Genomic DNA, 19,080 nt, shown 5'->3' with positions numbered 1-19,080 from the left:
TAGACCTGCTGTTGCAGTCTTACAACAGGTAGCAGCACACAGTCCTGTACTAATAGCAGCAGAACAGCTGGCTTAAATGGAGAGCTTTAGCAGCAGCGGGCCCAGAGGGACAGGTTGGCCCCACTGTAATCAGGCAGCGGGCATTTCCTCCAACCCACGGCACTCTTGGGTCCAAGAGTGGCTCCTCCCTACTAGAGGTTGCCTCTCTCTCCCACTGCGGACTGCAGGCACCTCACCTTCAGACAGGGGAGGTTAAGAGAGATGACTCCTACCCCTCATCCAGCTGTTAGTTAAGAGCCTCTTGCTGGGTGTATTTGGAAGAAGCCCAACCTGCTCTTGTCTGCGCTGTGCTGGGGTGAGGGAGATGGAAGAGCCTAGAGATGTGCATCCCACAATAGAAGAAATACAGCAAAATCCTTATGGAGTACTCATAAGAGCTATAATTGGAGAATCCGTATCGCTATTATTGTTGTTGTTGTTATCAATATATCATAAAATGAAATAAACGGAATGGCACGTGACTTTTGTCTCCTGAATGAGATGGAGTTTCTTTTAGTTTTGGGTTTTTTCTAAGATGCTTGTAATAACCTATAGGAAGATTAAAGGAAGGTGCAGCTGCAATGCGCTTGTCAGATTTGTTTCTATTCCAGTTGCACCTGGAGTGTTTTCTTAAAATGAGCTTTACCAGAAACTGCCTTAGAGGAGGAGTCTTTAAAGACTCAGTTTTTGAGCGTGTCTTTCCAGTAGGTTAGCTAAAACCATGGAGATTGTCTACAGGTTATGTTGTGGTGAAATATTCTATGCATTTAACTCATGGACCTACAGCATACAACAGTCAAATGACCTTGCTTTTAAAGTATGTGCTGTGGGATTTGTTATAGAAGCTCAAGGCTTTTTTGACGGATGAGCTGCTGGGTCATCCGCAAAAGGCAGCACAAATGAGCCGAGAACACTGACAATATAAACAAGACTGAGACTGAAAGGCAACCAACCTGCCTGATGCAAACCAGAGGGGAAGAAAACCTGTTTGGTCTGCCCCAATCAACATGTGGTCACTCTGAAACCCAAGCAAACCCAAGTATCTCCCATTGGACCACCTGTTTACACAAAACAGGAAGCTTTTGGATTTTTTTCAGTTTAAAAAGGATTTTATCCAGCAGGAAGCAAGCACAATTCTCAATGAACCAGTAATTTCCATTACACTTTGAGAAAGTAATAGCCCTCTGTAATAAATAAATAATTAAATAGATAATTCTCCAATTTAGAAAGTTGTCTGGTTTAGAGTATTACACTGGAAAAACACTTGATAAATTGCTAGCAGAGACTTCTGGAAGAGTCTATATCAAGCACAGGTCTTTCTGTTCCTAGTAGGTGCAATTCAGGTTGGGCACAGGAATTAAATTTTCTGATCTCAAGTATCCAGTGACTTCTAGAGTGTTTCATTAGATTCCCATCCCTGCCAGTGGCTCTGTATATTGCACAACTAATTACTATGTTTATATTGTGTTCGATCCTTGGAATTTCATAGTATAAAGCAGGCTATCTTGAAGGACATCGCTGTATTTTCTGTCTGTGCACCAAAACTTTATTTGTGGGTAGTTATTTTATGCTATCTGCTTTGTTTTGTGTTAGACCCAGTAAAAAGAAAGGAGTGGGGCTTCCTGCTATCCCCCTTTTTCCAGTGTTTTAAACTGAGACATTCAAATCCAAACATCCCATAGCATACCTAATATTGTCTGTCTGGTTTTGACATGCTAGTTGGCATGTGTGTCTAGTAATGATGTGCCTGAAGGTATCTAAACATTTCTCTTCATTTCAGGATGTACTTGCCTACGTGTTTTTACATATTCTCCAGCTAAGTTGCTAATGCAGTGCTGTAGTACTTTTTTGTTGCCATATGGGTTTTTTTCTATGTGAGCTTGAACTGCAGCTGAACTTCTTTAAGCTGTGAGAAGATTCAGATCCAAATCCCATAAGATTGGTTCCCTGTTTCATCTGGTCAGTGTAGTGAACTTTGATCCTTAAAATCTGGACTCGATGAGCTTAAGGGTCTTTTCCAACCTAAATGATTTTATAATTCTATGAAATAAGCATAATGAAAGAAAAGTCTTATTTCCCTTCATGTTTTGGCTGTATTGCTCCATAAATTGCAAAGATTTCTGTCCCTGGGTGTTCTTCCTCCCCCGTACTTGCTTCCTCCAACATGCTGGGCCATTCCTGCAGGAAATGTAGAGTGGGGAAGAGATCAAATGGGTTCAGAGAAAATGCTTCCCCCCAGGAAAGGTTTTTGTAAGCTCATTTCCTGCCCAGAATTTGCTCGGTTGCATCAGAGTGTCAGCAGTCTGTAAAAATTCAGGCGTCTCTTGTGATGTAAATGGGTGATAAAAAATGCCTTACACTCTCAGTGGCATTAGAGGAATGGTGTGCTATTAACGCTACATGCTAACTAGTAGCTGAATTAAGGATTTAATGCCTAGCACGTGGTGTGGTTTTTTGTGCAGCCCCTCATGTTTTGCTGCCTAATTGCATCTGGAAACAAACTGGTATATTACAGGATTTATGTTAAGGGCATGCTCCTCATCCGTCTAACGCTCAAATTTTTTTCCATTTGCAGTTTGAAGGGAGGAAGTACTGCGAACATGATTTTCAAATGCTTTTTGCCCCTTGCTGCCATCAATGTGGTAAGTTTTACATCAAGGTGAAACACTTCACACTGATCCCAAAAGGGAACATCACTAGGGAAGATGTGTAACCCTTGTGTACCTTCTCTGAGAGGTGGCCCTGTGTGGCAGAGTATCTGAATTTCCAGAATGAACTAGACTTCAGAGAATGTGGGGAGTTGCTCTCCCTAAAGTTCATAAACAATGGGATTTAAAAAAAAAATAGTTTGCATTATTTGAGTGAGTAGTTTAGCTGTTGATCCAGTGATCCATGACTCCTGGTTATATACATCTACATACATGTGTTCCTGCAGCTGAAACCCTGCAAAAAGTCTTTGTCATCTGCTTTGACTATTGTAACCCACCCATGCTGTCCTACTCCACAGAAACGGGGACAGTCTTTATCATCTAGTGTTATAATCAACTTATGAGCCAGCTGGTCCCCTTTTGTACTTTTGAAGTAAATACCTTTAAGGCTTCAACGTGTGATGTCAACCCTACAATATCAACCCTATGTAACACTGAGGGCTGCATTTTATTTGCCACTGTTGATGTAAATGCTTGCATATCTGCTGCACTGTAATCATTTGCACGGGTTTTTTTCCTCCTGTGTGTGACACATTGTGCTCAGGCAGGGCTAGGAAGTCATTACTTGACTATTGCTTAAACTGGTCTGGAAGCTCTTGTGTTTCTGTGGTGCCTTGGCAAGGTGCTATGGCTTTCACTTACCTCAGTGAGGCTTTCCCAAGTGGAGGGAGAGGGTGAACACCAAGGGAGGGGGAAGCAGATGTTATGGACCTTTGAATTTAAAGCTGCGGATGTGAACAAGCTGGGGAAGAGGAAGAAAAGGGTCGGTGGTGATTTCTGGGGAGCTATGCTGCCTATCTCCAGGATTTCTCCTGCCCAGCTGGCACGGCTCCCACTGCTCCTGCCCTGGCTCCTCAGCACCAGCTCCCTTAAAACCTCCTCAAGGTCCTGTGCAGAGCTGGGCTTTGCAACTGCTTGGATTTAGTAAGCACAGCCAAAATAGGCGGGGCTGTTGTTAGCGATGAGGCCTCCAGCATTCCTGACATTTCTGTAGTCCATTGGGTTTTGTTCTTGAAAAGCTACAACTTCATGGGAGCACCAACCAGAGGGTTGCATGCTGGATGTCATCATCTGCATCGGTTACCTGCCCAATTGCTGGCCTTTGGCAGCTGTTTGAGTTGTACGTTCTCCAAAATCAGGACTCGGCTTCCCACAGCACTGGGAAGCTGAGCTCCCAACACATTTCAGGCAGAGTTTTTGCACATCTCAAGGGCCTTGCCTGCAACGTCCGCATAGAGAACTAAATCACACGTGTGGTGGACATGGCTCCACTGCCTCTGAAGTACATGCAAAACAGTAGTTCTCACACTATTTTTTTAATGTCTCACAGGACAGGACTCCTTGTGGTAAGCCATAATTCGCATATGTTGGATTGGCTGTTCTGAAGCTTCACTGCAGCTTTGCATTTTGACTCTGTGGGTTTTTTTCTGCAGGACGTCCACAGCCACCCAAGATCAGTTCTGTTGTGCTTTGAGTATAGAGCCCCTTCAAGGCTTGGTCCTAGTGGAGTAGAAACCAGTACTATGTGCTTGCCAAGTTAAAACTGTTGTCTTCTAAAATAAAAGAAGGAGAAAGATGATTAGGACACAAGAAAGCCATGTTATATAAAGAACTACATATATTTCTTAACAGCTTGAGAACAGATAAGTAAAAACAGGCAAGGGACCGAAAAAGGATGATTGCAAAGAGAAGGTGGAGTGTGTGTGTAGAAGGGCTTGTATGTAAAGAACAGAAGGTCCTCCGTCAGCAAGGACATTTTCTTCTGACCTGTAGGAAAAAAACAAACAAACCCAAATTTCAGAGTGTAGAACCAGAACTGGGATACTGAAAGCAGTGTATCCTACCAGATTTGGGGGGGAGGAAGAGGATGATGGCATTGTAACAATTTGGTTGTGGGTTGCTTTTAACTTTGTCTAGCATGGTTTTTTTACATCCTGGTGTTGTGTTTCTTACAGGTGAGTTCATTATTGGTCGTGTTATTAAAGCTATGAACAATAGCTGGCATCCAGAGTGCTTCTGCTGTGATATCTGCCAACAAGTATTGGCTGACATTGGATTTGTCAAGAACGCTGGCAGGTAAGTCTTCACCCTTCCTTCTGTTACTGATCATAAATAAAATGAACTAAGAGAGGGGGACTGAGAGGTTTTGGTTCCTGAAGCTTTCCAGCTGAGGTGGAGCAACTGAAGCATCTTTTGTGGGGAATAGGTCTAGTAGTGCATCGCAAAACTAAGAACGGGTATCTTAAAATATACACTTAAAATATTAACAGTCTACCTACTTCAACACCAGATTTCTCGCAAACATGTTCTCTACCTGGTAACATTTTGGGGCCGTTGTGATACATAATAAGAGAGAAAGCATTCAGATAAAGAAGCATTGTCTTTATTTTTTTTAGTACCAGTTTTTACTTTCTTTTTCCAACTTGGGTTTCCAATATTAACAATTCCAATATTAATAATTGCTTTAAGTTCAGTGGGACACTTCACAGAGTAGGATATTTTTACCAGCTGTGATTTTTAAGATTTTGAAAGTAAAACATTCAGGTATGAGAATCTATCATAAACATTGTTTTATGTGTTTCAACACGTCTTAAACTCAAATGAGCTGAAGAAAATCTGTCCCTGAGGTGAAAGAAAATAAAACGATAGCCCTTGCTCTCCTGAACTTGGTTTGCTTAACAAGGAAATTGTTTTAAAGACTGTTTTCCCTCCAAAAAGGGCTGATTGAAATGAGATTCTAATAGATTTTTTGTTTATATTTTGTACTGTTGTACGTGGTACCAGGACTTACCTCTCTTTTTTGTCCCGTTTCAGACATCTCTGCCGTCCTTGCCACAACAGGGAGAAAGCCAGAGGCCTGGGAAAGTACATTTGCCAGAAGTGTCATGCCATTATTGACGAACAGCCTCTCATATTCAAAAATGATCCTTATCACCCTGATCATTTCAACTGTGCAAACTGCGGGTAACATGAGTTCTGCAAAAGAAAACAGGAAAATGCTGTGTTTATTTGCTTCCTCGGTTTGCATCTTAAAGTGAAAACCTGTCCTGTACAGCCAGCAAGAGGGGTGGGGTTTGGGTGCCTTGCGGCCAAATGTGTGTGACTGCTTTTGGGATGGTGGGGTTGGGCCTTTAGTTCAAACAACAGGTGACCTGTCAGGGAGTAAAGAAAGTTGGACTCTCCAGGACAAGGTAGTACCTTACAAAATACAAAATACAGACGCAGATAACAGTTTCTGTAGCAGCGAAATGAGAGCATGTTATTCTGCTCTGAGAGGAAGAAAAGTGGTCCTCTGGCTGCTTCCGTTACCATCTTGCCTATATTATTTCTTTTTAGCTGAGTGGCATGCAAACTTTGTTCTCTCCTTCTAAGGCCTCTTTTTCTTAGAAGCTTCTTCCCACCTCATTTTATCAGCTTCTGCAACTGCAGTGCATGAAGCTGCACATTTCTACATCCTGCACTGATGCAGAGATCAGGGGGTATTGTAGGATATAGCACAAATTATTTGTTGTTTATTTCTGGTGCAAAGGAAGCTATCATTTCAGCGCCATAGCAAAGGCTGATTTGAATAACAACGTGGAGGTGTGTCAGTGGCAAGCAGTTGAGAGCATTAGTGAGTACAGTCACGTTTAAAGTTTAGCTGTTCTCAGTATTCTAACCATGCAAATTACTAAAAAGTACAGTGTATGAGATTCTGCAATTGGTAATGAATAAACATAACTAGCTTATGTGGCTCTGTAGTTTTCTTTCTCTGAAGTTTGATACAACAGGGAAAATGTAGCTAGATGTAGAGGACTATGTTTTACTTTCAGTTACAGTTACGCAAATCTAAAATAAACTGGTGATGAGTGCCAGAATATAAACCAAACAGTCTACAGCTTGCACATGCACGCATTTGTGCTACGTAACCAGAATGCAGAATGGCGATAGCTCAGCAGCTGTTTTCAGAGACTTAGTGCATCTCGCTTAGCAGCCTGTTCTTGGTTTACTGTGGACTTGATCAGTCTTGAACTATGTTCAGCTATGTCATATGTGCTGCTGCATTACTGTAGTACAAATACAATTTCTAAAACAAATGCTAAAAATTATTTTTTTTCTTTTCAGAAACTCTCAAGAGTTGACATCGTTCAGTGCCTTTATTCATGCTCTCAATTCATTAACTTTTGAACAGGAAGGAGCTTACTGCTGATGCTCGTGAGTTGAAGGGAGAATTATACTGCTTACCCTGCCACGACAAAATGGGGGTCCCCATCTGTGGGGCATGTAGGAGACCAATTGAAGGCCGTGTGGTGAATGCTATGGGCAAACAATGGCACGTGGAGGTAAACATCAGATGATATATATTGTCTTTTACAAATGTAAACATTAACATACTTATCTGGGATTTTGCTGATCAATTTCAATGAAAGGATTAGCAAAGTACGCAGCAGTGGTTAGTAAATGCCTTCTCCTAATCCCATCTTCAGCCTTCCTGTGGCTGGTCTTCCGCTGTGAAATAGGCGTTATTTCCTACCTTACAGAGAGCCTTGACCGTGAAACTAAAACCAGTAATCAAAGGAAGCGCTGTGAGGTCCTTACAAAAGAAAATTTCAGAGTGCAAAGCAGTACATGTGGAAAGGCGGTAAATTCTGTGGCAACCATAATGTTACTGTGCATCGTAATACCCTTATGTCTTCCACGGTCACCTGTCACGTAAACATCTCTAAAGCACTTTATGTGAGAGTCTGTATTTCAAGGCCATGTACAGGATTTAGTTCCACATCTTCCATTTACATTAGGAAGATAAACAGTCTATTCCTTTTGTTGTTTTGAAAATCTCCTCCCACAAACACATTCTTCACGAGACTGTAATGTTGGTGCAAATTATTTAAAATCTCTTCATTTTGTTCATTGATAACATCCCTTTACTTGACTTTTTTTTTTTGGTAACTTTTGGGTTGAAATGTTGAATACATTAAAAGGAGCATTATTTCTGTGGTCTAAAATGAACAAAGTTTTAATTTTCATTTTCAAGATGACACAGTCATCTCAGTAGACTTCAGTCATGTTCAGTACTTGTCTTGATTGGTTTGCTTTCCAGAAAAAATACCATTACTTCCAAATAATCAAAATGTATGTCATTTTCTTTGTAGCATTTTGTGTGTGCAAAATGTGAAAAGCCATTCCTGGGTCATCGTCATTACGAGAGAAAAGGCTTGGCATATTGTGAAACCCACTACAATCAGGTAAGGTTGCATATTTTTAAAAATGGTGTTAATTGGTAAACTTGTGAATTGGTTTTATTAGATAGACATGGAAAACCATGGACATTCTCTGTTCTCTTCTGGGCACCTGTGGGTGTAATGCCAATCACTAGATGTTCTGTTGCAGTTAATTTATACAGGTTTCTCTGTCCATCTCCCTGGTATTGAGAAAGAAAACTGCAGGTATTTCACAAAGGCTAGCCAAGACAATCAGTATGGAGTTGTTCTTCAAGCTTAGTTGTACTTAAGGAGAGCTGTTATGAGCTTTTACATGTCTGTGAGATCAGAGCAGCTAACGACACCCAGTCTTCCCCAAGAAGCTAAAGAAGATCTGCCACTCGGTAGCTGCGGTTTAAGACAAGGCCCTAGTGAGTTGTGTGGTTTTCCCTACAGCGGCTTCTCTAAGCTGACTGTGTGTTACCATACACTGCATCACCCAGCTCCTTCATTAGGTTGCTGAAGACTGCGAAGACTACATTTGTCAGAGGACACCACCTAGTGACCACTTGCATTTCTATAGGAGTTATATACCATGATACCATTTCTCTCCACACTCCCTTGATTGTGTAGTCCAGCACCACGACGTATAGACCTTTTTATTTGGAAGCCATCTGCGTTGTGTCATGTCCACCTCTTCGGTGGGTGGACTATGGGTTACTTCTGGGAGTTGTAAGGCATCTGCTAATTACAGGTGGATTCTGAATTTGTCGGTGATGCAGGGCAGATGATTGAAATGTTGCTGGCATACTTGTAGACAGTAAATGCCATGACATTAGCAGTAATAGTGTTGCAGCCGTCATGGAGCAAGTACATATACCAGACAAGAGCTGTATGTAGAGTGGATGTCTTTTACTAGGTTAACTGCTACAGTTAGAAAAAATACATTAAATTTTGGGAACTTCTTAATTGTTACATTGTGGGCCAATGTTAAGCCTAGAAATAGAATGAATATTTTTCGGCCTAAATTTCTGGGTTTTTAAAATAAAAATTAATTTACAGTCTTTTCCAGAAACAGCAGTATGTTGTTCTAGCCGTGCATGTAAGTCCAAATGTTAAATTGGCTGATTAGTAATGATGAGTATGTGACACTGACTGCTGTACTTCAAATGTTCAGGATTAGAGAAATGTTAAAACAAAACCAAATCATCTTTACAGAGGAGCAAACAGATGTAAACAAATGTTTTCATCTTTAATATTGTAAAGACTTTTTGTGCTGCGGTGATGCAAAACGTACTTGGGAAACCAAACCAGACTTGCCAGCATTCTCTTTATTTTACTGCTATTGTGCTCGTCAGCTGAAATATAGTTATTCTGTTAGTTTGAGAAGGTACCCTCGATAAAATCATTACATTAAAAATTCATTACTTCTCTTTCCTCTTCAGCTATTCGGTGATGTTTGTTTCCATTGCAACCGTGTGATTGAAGGAGATGGTAAGCACTTTTCTAGCTGTTCCCTTAATGTTCCTTTCTGATGGAAGTTCTCTTTAAAAGTGGAAGTAAGGGGAAAGCAGCTCCCTGTTGAATCCGTGATTGTTCTCATTAAAACAAAAACAGCCATTCTTTTGATCAGAAATTAGTTTAGAGCTGATTGGTCAGAGACCAAATAGTGTTTCATGGTGGTGTGGAAGACCACCCAGTGACTACAAAAAACAGAAACGATGGTGTTTGGAAAGATGTGTCCCGTAAAGGCAGAACCAGATGCAAGTGTCTTAAGTTTGGGATTTTAATTTTTGGGGGGAAGGTATTTTGAAGGGTTTTTTTTGGACAACCAGCTATGATAAAATGCCAAAAAGCAAATTATTCTACCTGAAATAACATTATTATGTGCCTTTTTACCCCTGCCTGAACTAAATACTATAATACCAGTGTTAGCCTCACGTAAGCGAAAGCCATTAGCGAAGTGGGAGGAAACCTGTAGCATGTAAAAAGAGACATAAGGTAGTTTACAGTCATGTAAATATAGGGTGGGACATACATTCCAGAGATGTGCTTTCCCCACATTTTCTGGACTGGACTATACCTGCAGAACAACAATCCAGAACGCCTTGGAGGAAACGGTGTCCTCCTTTTCATTAAAGTCCTTCTAGAATGAACAGAACCGGATCTTCAGCCATATCTGATAACTACATTTCTGTATGTTTCTAATGTTACACCCCATAATCTGACACGCATATTGTGTGTTTCGGTCTCTGAACTGAAGAGAATGTGGTGTAATGCAGTAATTTCTTTATTTTCAAAGTACATCTTCAATTATTTTACATTTTCTCTTTCATTTCTGCACACAAATTTGCCACTGTTGTCACAAATGATGGGTGTCCGGTATTGTTCTCTCTCTGGTGAAACAAACATCTGTGGCAGCAGTTTTTCAGGAAGGTGTCTATGACTATGACAGAGGTTGCTTGGGAGCAAAGACTTTAGTCTGACTAGTATTATTTTGGCAAGCAGTGGAATAACTATGCTTCCGTGGATGTGTTTGCCCCATCGTGGAGGAAAAAAAGCTCTGCGTGACAATGCTCTGGTTCTGTTTGTTGTTGAGAAAATGCTGTATTTTACGAGAAAACCATTGTCCTGCGTCTTCTAACTTAGATTGAGAAGCAAATTTTGGCAGGGAAAAGTGTAAAGGTACATTGAAAGAGAGGAACAACAGAAAATGGACTGAGATACAGAACACAGAGAAAATAGTTACTTTCTCTCCAAAGCAAAAAATAAAAATATATCCAACTTTGTCTTGATCAAGTAATTTATCCCACAAGTCCGTAATTTTTTTTACCTTGGTAGTGCTGATTTAGCAGCAGGGTCCTGACTGTTGGCGTCAGGTTATTTTTTTTTTGGCCAGGCAGGTGCTACTGTTGATGGCACTGAGGTCTGAACGGGTGCTGGGAAATGAAACTGAATGAAAAACATAAGCACCTCCTTGCTGGATTGCTTTTCAGCTGAAAAAGTCTCCTGATTACATTGGACACCCAGCCTCATAAAACAGTTGCCTGAGGTCAGCATGCTATAAGATGAGGTGGAAGCAGGCAACAGGAGGCAGAAATAAGCTAAACTGGTCTTGCTGGTGAGCACAGAGTTGTATGTACCCTCAGAGACAGCTTTAGCAATGCTTCACTCACGTGTGCCTTCCTAGCTGTGCCACGTTCTTGCTACGTCCTTAATACTTGATACAAAAATCAAATGACTGTTCTTCATGCCTCAGGAATGTGTGAGCTGAAAATTTTTATAATCTTTTTTTTTTTGTCTTTTCTGTAATGCTAATGGTTTGGTTCTTTTTTCCTGTCGCCCTAGTTGTGTCTGCTCTGAATAAGGCATGGTGTGTGAACTGTTTCGCTTGTTCAACTTGCAACACTAAGTTAACACTCAAGTAAGTTTATCAATAAGTGTGTGATGCCTTCAAAACATACCAGTGGTTATCTTCAAAGTGTAGATATTGCTATCGTGCAGCTGTTACAGTATGAAAAACATACAAGGAGCACTGAGAAAATACATGCATCTTTCTTCGTCTTGCTCCACTTACTAATTTACATCTCTTTTAGCTCTCTGTTCAGGTCTTCCTTCAGTTAGTCTTCTTAACTCTTCTCCTTTTCTGTCCTTTATTTTTTCTGTGTTTAACTCTAAAGGGATAAGTTTGTTGAAATTGATCTAAAACCTGTCTGCAAACACTGTTATGAGAAAATGCCAGATGAATTTAAGCGACGACTTGCCAAACGGGAACGTGAAGCAAAGGATAAAGAGAAGCAGAAAAAGAAAAAGCCAATCTGTTTGTAAACTTTTTTTCCTTCTCACCACCACCTCTGATCCGTTCTTCTTTGGTCAGTGCTAAGGATGCTTTTTTTTTAAGTTTTTGCATGAATTTATGGCAATCAAAGCCAAAATATTTTTCACACTACTGCAACTTGAAATATTAACTTGTTATTCCATTATCTTATGCTTAGTCTGTTTAGCTCTACAATTAGGTTTGAAAGGCTTTTGGAATGACAAGGTTAATAAAAATCGACATTTGGGTAAAAACTGTGTAACACTCAACAGGGTATTGTAATTACCGTCTACAACGTATAACCTTGTGAAAGTAACTCCATATGTATGTATAAATTGCTGTTCTAATTTTTTGCCTGTGCATGTTTAATATGATACTTTTAAAAATGTTTTTCACTCTCGCTGCTGCTAAAACTTTGTCTGGTTTTTGCTTTGTCGTTTTAGGAATAAATTCGTTGAGTTTGATATGAAGCCTGTCTGCAAAAAGTGTTATGAGAAGTTTCCTTTAGAGCTGAAGAAAAGACTGAAGAAACTAGCTGAAACTTTGGGAAGGAAGTAAAGACTTCATCTGCTCTCCCCTTCCTTTGTGAAAATCTTACATATATTTCTTGGGGAGGGGGGCTGTTCTGAGGCTGCGATTAGACAACAAATGATGAGTATGCCAGAAGGGGATCAAATCTTAAGATTCTCTGCTCTCTATACGTGTACATGTATGCTTATTTGTTTATAAACAGACCGTACTTCCAAAGTAAATTAAATACTAGCTCACTTGAAAGGTTTCTGACCCTGATAACGCAGTTGAATTGATGCACGTGGTGCATTCGGCACAGTGATCTCTGCGGAAATTTACGGAGACAGAAAATTTGCTTGTGAACGAATACCTGTGAAAACAAACTGTGCAAATGTGTCCAACTTTAGGGGCATGTATTGTCATTTATATTAATGAAATTATTAACCTTCAAATTAAGCATGCACACAAAACTTGCCCAAGTGACGTGACTTGGGGAAGAAACCAACATACTTTGCCTCATGGAAAAATTCACCCTTGGATTTCAGGCCAAGTTGTCTCGTTAAAGGAGCCTTATTTCAGATGGTTTGAAAAATATCAGATTTCTAAATACAGTCACCATGCAAATGACCTGCTTCTGATAGATTATGCCTACATGATGAATCTTTGTACATCAGGCCTAGCATGACATACCTATATAAAATGTATATTCCTATTGCAAGAAATGAGCGTACTCAGAACTACTTGAATTTTGCTATATATTCCACTCAAAATAACACATTAACTTTTATATGCTTTTGCATTCTATTTACTTTTTGTGCCTTATTCTGCTGGACCATACATAACAGTGTTCCATTAAAAATATATATATATAGTTTTATTTTTTATTTCATATTTTTTATGCAGAAACTATATACAAGGTATTTTCAAAATATAACGTAACTTTGCCTTAATTATACAGGATGTGAGAAGTATTTTATTTCAAATGTGAACACCTGAGCTTAAAATTTAGCTTCTAGACTTCCTTAATTTTCAGAACACTGAAAATGCGTATTTCAATTAACTGGCAATATTATTTTTACACCTATGAGTGTAAATATACAAGGTTTGATCCTGCTAGGATCTATTTCTTTAACCATCCTCAAGAATTGAGCTCACAAATCATCAGAATTCCTTACAACATCCATTTAATTGTTTTATACTGTTGACTTCTGACCATGCAAATCTGTTTTATTTGTCCCTTTCTTATAGAAAATACAGCTACTTAGAGCTTCTTGATGGTACTACATTACGAAGTACGCAAACATTTTTTAATTTTTTTTAAATTAGTGACTTAAATGGATTTTATGTAATTACCTCATAGGAAGTAAAATTTTCTTTCCTGTTTATGAAAAATTAGTTGCTTTAAAACGTCTGCTTTACAGTGTCATCAATAAAGGCTATGGTATTAAACCTTGTATCACCTCTCTTAAATGAGTGCTGCGAAGGGTAAGAAAGCAACTGGGCTATTTTTTTTCCTTATGCTTTTACCTGTGACTGTATGTAAATACTTCCTTATTATCCTGATTTAAAGGAGACATACACCTTTCCTAAATATCCCACTGTCGTTCTTAGGTTCGTGAAAGAAACCACCGTTGTTTCATAAAGAACAGCTTTATTCTTCTGGATTTTGTCTGAATTGGCACAGTTGCTAGGTTTTCCTAGAGAAAATATCTTGTCTGAGTTTAAAATGTACACCTTCCTATCAGTTTTTCCTCTCCTCCTTTCACTGTAATGAAACTGCCACCCTAAACTTCCAGTTTAGTGCTAAGTAGGGGTTTTTTTTACTATTTTATCCTACGTAGTTATTGAATGCCATAACAGTTCAGTAACTGAATGCAGTCCTGACTGTGTTAAAGACTAGAAAAGCTTAAAATGTCCCACAGAAAAGTTTACATAACTACCATGTTAGCACTGTTGGGATTTTGGACTGTGCCATGGATTCCGTAGACCAAACTCACCAATGCTTCCTTGAAATTGTACCTTCTTGTAACACTTCTTGTTCTAGGTTTTTTACTGACTCTACATCCTTTCCTTCAGTCTATGTATGCACTTGCTGCTCGAAGGGTCCCTAACCCTGAGGCCAAATGACAAGACTTGGCTCACATCCACATGCTTGGGGTTACATCCATCCACAACAGAGTGGCCTCTGTTGCGCTGTGCAGCTACCAGTCCCCTCTCGACTCTGTGGTAGCCCTGTGGCCCTAACAACGGGAAAGTTCCTGATGATGAACGCTGTCTACAGTTCACCAAGGCAGCAGTTTCTGTTTCATGAACATGAGCGTATCTTAGACCCCGCGATGCAGCTCTGAGAGCATCTGAGGGTACTTGAGGGTTCAAAGCCTGATGAATCATGGAAAAATGTTGGTTGGAAGGGACTGCTAGAGGTCAGCTAGCCCAACCATCCGCTCAAAGCAGGTCTCAATTCAAAGTTGGATCAGTACTGAAGGTCTTGCTCAGCCAAGCTGTGAGTATCTCCACAGAATGAGATTTCACAGACCCTTGTGGACAGTATGTTCCAGTGTTTAGTCACCCTCATGGTGAATTTATTATTGGAGTCCTGTGTCGAGCGGTGGTTTCCACAAATCACTGCTCTCTTGGGAGCTGTGTTTGGAGTGAACTGTCATTGAAATAATACCCCTGGACATAGCTATGAAGAGGATTAATTAAAAGCAGTTGCAAAACAGCCACGGAGCAAGCTAGCCATTAAGCAGCCTGGACAATTACAGATCTGGTATTGAAGCTCACTTCCTAGGCTGTCAGTATTACAAATATTTTGCATAGCTGGACATACTTTACTGAAAGAGGCAGAGCTTTGGTGACGTCAGTATTTTTCAGGTGTAGCAGGAATCGTATGGCTGTCAATGGGTTGCTTCAGACTGAGAACGGGATAAATTTTTAGCGACGCTTCTCCAGAGAGAGAGAGCCCAGTGGCCTTATTTTGACCAAAGTGCCTGAACTGTCAGAGGAGAGATGAGATGGGCAATTCCAGCAGGGAGAATCCAAGGCTATCAGCTGGGAATTACACCCAGGTGGGGCCACCACTGGTGCCCAGCACCACCAAACCCTGACAGCTGCAACTTGCAAATTTCTCTTGTCTTGAGGGCTGCTGATCTCGTTATCTTCTGATCCATGTCACCAGTTATGCTTCAGGATCATAATAAAGAGCATAATTACTCTATTCAGAGTACGTGGAAAATAAAGTTTCCTCACCACAACTGCTGGAATATTTGGAAACTCATTTTCTAGAGCCCTGGATCTCAGTGATAAGGCCCGTGGTTGTGGATTAAATTCGAATTTATGGTTGTGGTTTGCCAGAAGATACAGTTTTAGGTGAGACAATACTAAAGCATGGCTCCACGCACGTGAAGCTTTACTGTCACGGTGAAGGCCCACGCACGAAGGGAAGCTGGTCGAGTAAAAAAGGAGCAATGATCAGCTGCCCCTCAAAATTCAGGGGGACACAAAGCGAGGGCAGCCCGGTACCCGAACCCCAGCCGCCTCACCTGGGGCTGCCTCCAGCCGACGGCCTCACAGGGACGGGGCGGGGGGACGAGGAGCGCACTTAACCCCACCCCACCGGCCCGGTCCGGGCCCCTCAGCCAGGGGAGGAGAGCGGCCTCCGCCTCCCAGGTTGACTCCGCGGCGGCTGCGCGCTCCCGCTCCCCCGCCCCGGGGGGGGCGCATGCGCGGGCCCGGCGCACGCGCGGAGCGCGGCCCCGCCCTCCCCCGCGGCCGTTGGTGGCGGCCTTGTACGGTTGCGCGGGAACTTGCGTAACGCGCGGCCGCCGCCGCCTCACGCCGTCGCTTCCTCCTTCCCTTCTTCCTTTCCTTCCTCCTCCCCCTCCGCAGGCGCCGGGCGAAGACCGGCGGGGAAAGGCGTTCTGCCTGGAGGGAGGCCGGGCGCGGCCCCCCCCTTCCCCCGCCGCGGCGCCATGATGAGGCGCACGAAGCCCGAGGTGGAGCGGTACGTCGCCTCCGTGCAGGCCGCCGCGCCTTCCCCCAGAGAGGTGAGCGCTGCCGGTGGCGGGCTCCGGCGAGGGGCTGCCGGTGGGCCTTCCACGGCCTTCCACCACCCTCCTGCGCCGGTCCCGGGGGAGGGGGGGGTGTTATGGCCGCTGGCGGCCGCCTGGCCCGGTGCGGCCCGTGGCGCTAGGCCTGAGGGGCGGCTGGCGAGGGGCGGCTGGTGTGGGGCGGCAGCGGCGTGTCCTCCCTCGCTTTCGGAGGGGGAGGCCTGGCTGCTCCTTGCTCTGCCGGGGCGGGGTGCTGCTGATCCCTGCGCCCTGTCGGGCCCTGCCGTGCCGGGGCTGAACCTGCCCGGCCCTTCCTCGTCCACGGCGGGACGAGGAAAAGGGGGTTATAGCGTCTCTAGGAGTGTTCCTGAGTCCGTATTTACTCAGTGTTTCTTTAAGTCGAGTGAAGTGGGGGGAGCTGCTGTGAGGAAGGGTGTGGGGTTTCGTTTACTGGAAGTGCTTTGCCTGACCAGGGGGAGTGGTTTACCAGACCTGTGCACCTACCTTTTACACCTGGTAAGCCCTAGTGTAGCTTTTGAAGAGCCCACCGACTCTCAAAGTACAAGTATACAATTGTTCAGTTTTGGGCTTTAAAGACCCCACCAACTCTCAACGTAGAAGTACACAATTCTTCAGTTTTGTGAGACTATAGTTCTGAAGTTTCCAGAGTTTCTCTTTTCTAGAAAATACAGGGAACCCAAGTAGGGAACATGCGAGACGCTTTCAGTTTTCTTTTATGTGCCATATGATTAATATTCTTGTCTGTATGACCGCTTTGCGAAATAACAGTATTAAGAGAAGGAGAACTGGGAGAAAATAATTTTCCTGCTGTGTTTTATTAACTGGACAGAAGGACGAGGATCTCTGCATGATTGGTTACTATTTTGTATTATATCTGGAAAATGGTAAACAGGTCACAGTAAGCAGTCTGTTGCAATTCATAGGAGCTATTTAATCCTGAAAGATCCTGTTCTGCTGCTCTGAATTGATTTTATTGCAGAGGTAGAATATTCAGCAGTGTGTTGTATAGCATGAATGCATCCACGTTCACCACTACGCAGTAGGATTTTTATGCAGGGCCTGTGTACATCATCATTATTTGTACCTTTTCCAATAGCAACAAAGTTGTCCTGTGACTTTAATTGACTTGGGTGCTCTTTAGACCAGACAATGTCTAGTACATCCTTGCCAGAATCAGAGATGCCCTTTAATTGCTTTGATAGTCCTGTCGAACTAAAAAAAAAAATAAAAATTAGTCTCCTTCTGTTGTGCTTAAGGCCAGCTGGTGCATATTTAGTTTTGTTTTGTTTGTCGTTATTGGGTTTTTTTTAATTAAGTAATGCTTACAACTAATTGTACAGCACAGTCAATGGTGGATATAGTTGCTGGTTTTCTTGTGTTAATTGGGGGGGGAGCACTTATAAGGCTGCAGAGCATTTATTTTGAGGTTTCTTTTCATCCATGTTTAAAAAGGAGATGCCAAGTGTGATTCCACTCTGACATATTTCAGTGTTTCCTTTTTATAACATAATTCAAAAATAAAGACTGAAAACTTGAAGTTATCTTAGGAGGCCCGGTTTCATTCTAAACCACTTCTTAAAATTTTGCATGAATAGCAGGGTTGTCAGAGGGAAGGAGACTAGTCATTCAGATGTATTCAAAATGTACACACTTGTTTGGAATCGCAGATGTAACTAGTTCCAGTATTTTTTGGTTCATAAGCAAAATCTACTTTCAAAGTGATACTCAGTGCTCAACCCTTAATTTCTGTCTGGTTTACTTCTGCCTTGAGGTTTCGCTTGTGACTTGGTTCTTTAGCTCATTCCTTTCACTCTTTTCCTCTTCTCTGTGCTACTGCCATCTTGCCTTCTGCCTGCTCTCTCTGTGTTCCTTTTTGTTTTGCCTTTATTGCTTCCTTGTTCTACCTGGAGATGTTTCACCTTTTGCCTAGAGTATTCAAGGTATCTTAGGCTGATGACATCAGAAATAAACTGTTGCACTTTTCTTAACCAAACTGAGAATGACTTAGGTAGAAATTGCTTTTTCCCCAAGTATATTCAAACAATGGTGTCTGATGACAGTATACTACAGCAGGGCTAAATGTCAGATCTCTCTTTGTTTCTAGGAATTTTTTTTCTTTGCTATGTTGCAGCAAAATAGATCATATGTAGCTGACCCCATTCTTATACTCTCTTTAATCAGAAGTGTTTATGAAATGCTGGATATACAAGGGCTTGCTGCTTGCTTCACTGGTAATCTCTATTTTGCCTAGTAGCCTTTGGCAGTTATAGCAAGAACTCTTACTCTTTTCATTTTTAATCCTGCATCTTTCAAAAATAATCCCTTAAATATGAGGAGTGGATTTGAGCTGATCAGTCATTTAAAAGTATTATGCATTGCTGAAAAGAAGGGGCACTCTATTGAATTATTTTAAAAGTACTGTACATCTAAAGTATGTCTGTCATGTTTTTTTCTCCTTCAGAAATCGATGAAAGGATTCCTCTTTGCTAAGCTGTATTTTGAAATAAAAGAGTATGAACTTGCTAAAAGGTAACATGTGTTGATGTATGTTTGGTCTTCTTCTGTTCTCCAAAGTGTAAGAGAAAAGTTAAATGAATATGTAGTAGACCAGAGAAACCAAGACCAATATCATGCTGTTTTAAGGTAGCAATAAATGTGAGTATTGAGTGCCATTTAAATGTTTATAAAACAACAATGTAAAAGAAGATGAGTTATGTGATACTGAAAACATTATATGGTTGAGATGGCTATTTTTT

At 41.6% G+C, this 19,080-nt stretch overlaps 2 protein-coding genes and 1 long non-coding RNA gene across 11 annotated transcripts in view; 2 read left to right on the top strand and 1 right to left on the bottom strand.

Annotated features, from left to right (window-relative positions):
* The window catches only part of LIMS1 (LIM zinc finger domain containing 1), a 77,005-nt gene extending 63,304 nt beyond the window's left edge, over positions 1–13,701 (top strand). For 5 of the 7 annotated variants that reach the window (XM_063338634.1, XM_063338653.1, XM_063338642.1 and 2 more), the window contains exons 3-11: positions 2,615–2,681; positions 4,703–4,823; positions 5,562–5,711; positions 6,919–7,069; positions 7,880–7,972; positions 9,373–9,421; positions 11,276–11,351; positions 11,608–11,799; positions 12,188–13,701. In XM_063338634.1, coding sequence (XP_063194704.1) covers positions 2,615–2,681; positions 4,703–4,823; positions 5,562–5,711; positions 6,919–7,069; positions 7,880–7,972; positions 9,373–9,421; positions 11,276–11,351; positions 11,608–11,755 — 855 coding nt within the window. In that variant the 3' untranslated portion in view covers positions 11,756–11,799; positions 12,188–13,701. The remainder of the gene's footprint in view (positions 1–2,614; positions 2,682–4,702; positions 4,824–5,561; positions 5,712–6,918; positions 7,070–7,879; positions 7,973–9,372; positions 9,422–11,275; positions 11,352–11,607; positions 11,800–12,187) is intronic. The other 2 variants (XM_063338632.1, XM_063338614.1) reach the window with 1 other exon arrangement.
* On the bottom strand, positions 197–15,976 carry LOC134517290 (uncharacterized). Its single transcript, XR_010071596.1, has 5 exons — positions 15,797–15,976; positions 12,513–12,637; positions 5,539–5,723; positions 3,390–4,300; positions 197–2,217 (listed from the first exon to the last, which is right to left on the bottom strand). It is a non-coding gene; the product is annotated as an uncharacterized LOC134517290 (long non-coding RNA).
* Positions 15,977–16,019: 43 nt separating this feature from the next.
* The window catches only part of RGPD4 (RANBP2 like and GRIP domain containing 4), a 33,250-nt gene continuing 30,189 nt past the window's right edge, over positions 16,020–19,080 (top strand). For 2 of the 3 annotated variants that reach the window (XM_063338586.1, XM_063338577.1), the window contains exons 1-2: positions 16,020–16,300; positions 18,786–18,853. In XM_063338586.1, coding sequence (XP_063194656.1) covers positions 16,226–16,300; positions 18,786–18,853 — 143 coding nt within the window. In that variant the 5' untranslated portion in view covers positions 16,020–16,225. The remainder of the gene's footprint in view (positions 16,301–18,785; positions 18,854–19,080) is intronic. The other variant, XM_063338595.1, reaches the window with a different exon arrangement.

Source organism: Chroicocephalus ridibundus, chromosome 1, assembly GCF_963924245.1.
Source record: "Chroicocephalus ridibundus chromosome 1, bChrRid1.1, whole genome shotgun sequence".
In the NCBI taxonomy this organism is placed as follows: domain Eukaryota; kingdom Metazoa; phylum Chordata; class Aves; order Charadriiformes; family Laridae; genus Chroicocephalus; species Chroicocephalus ridibundus.
This window is presented reverse-complemented; position numbering and strand designations above follow the sequence as displayed.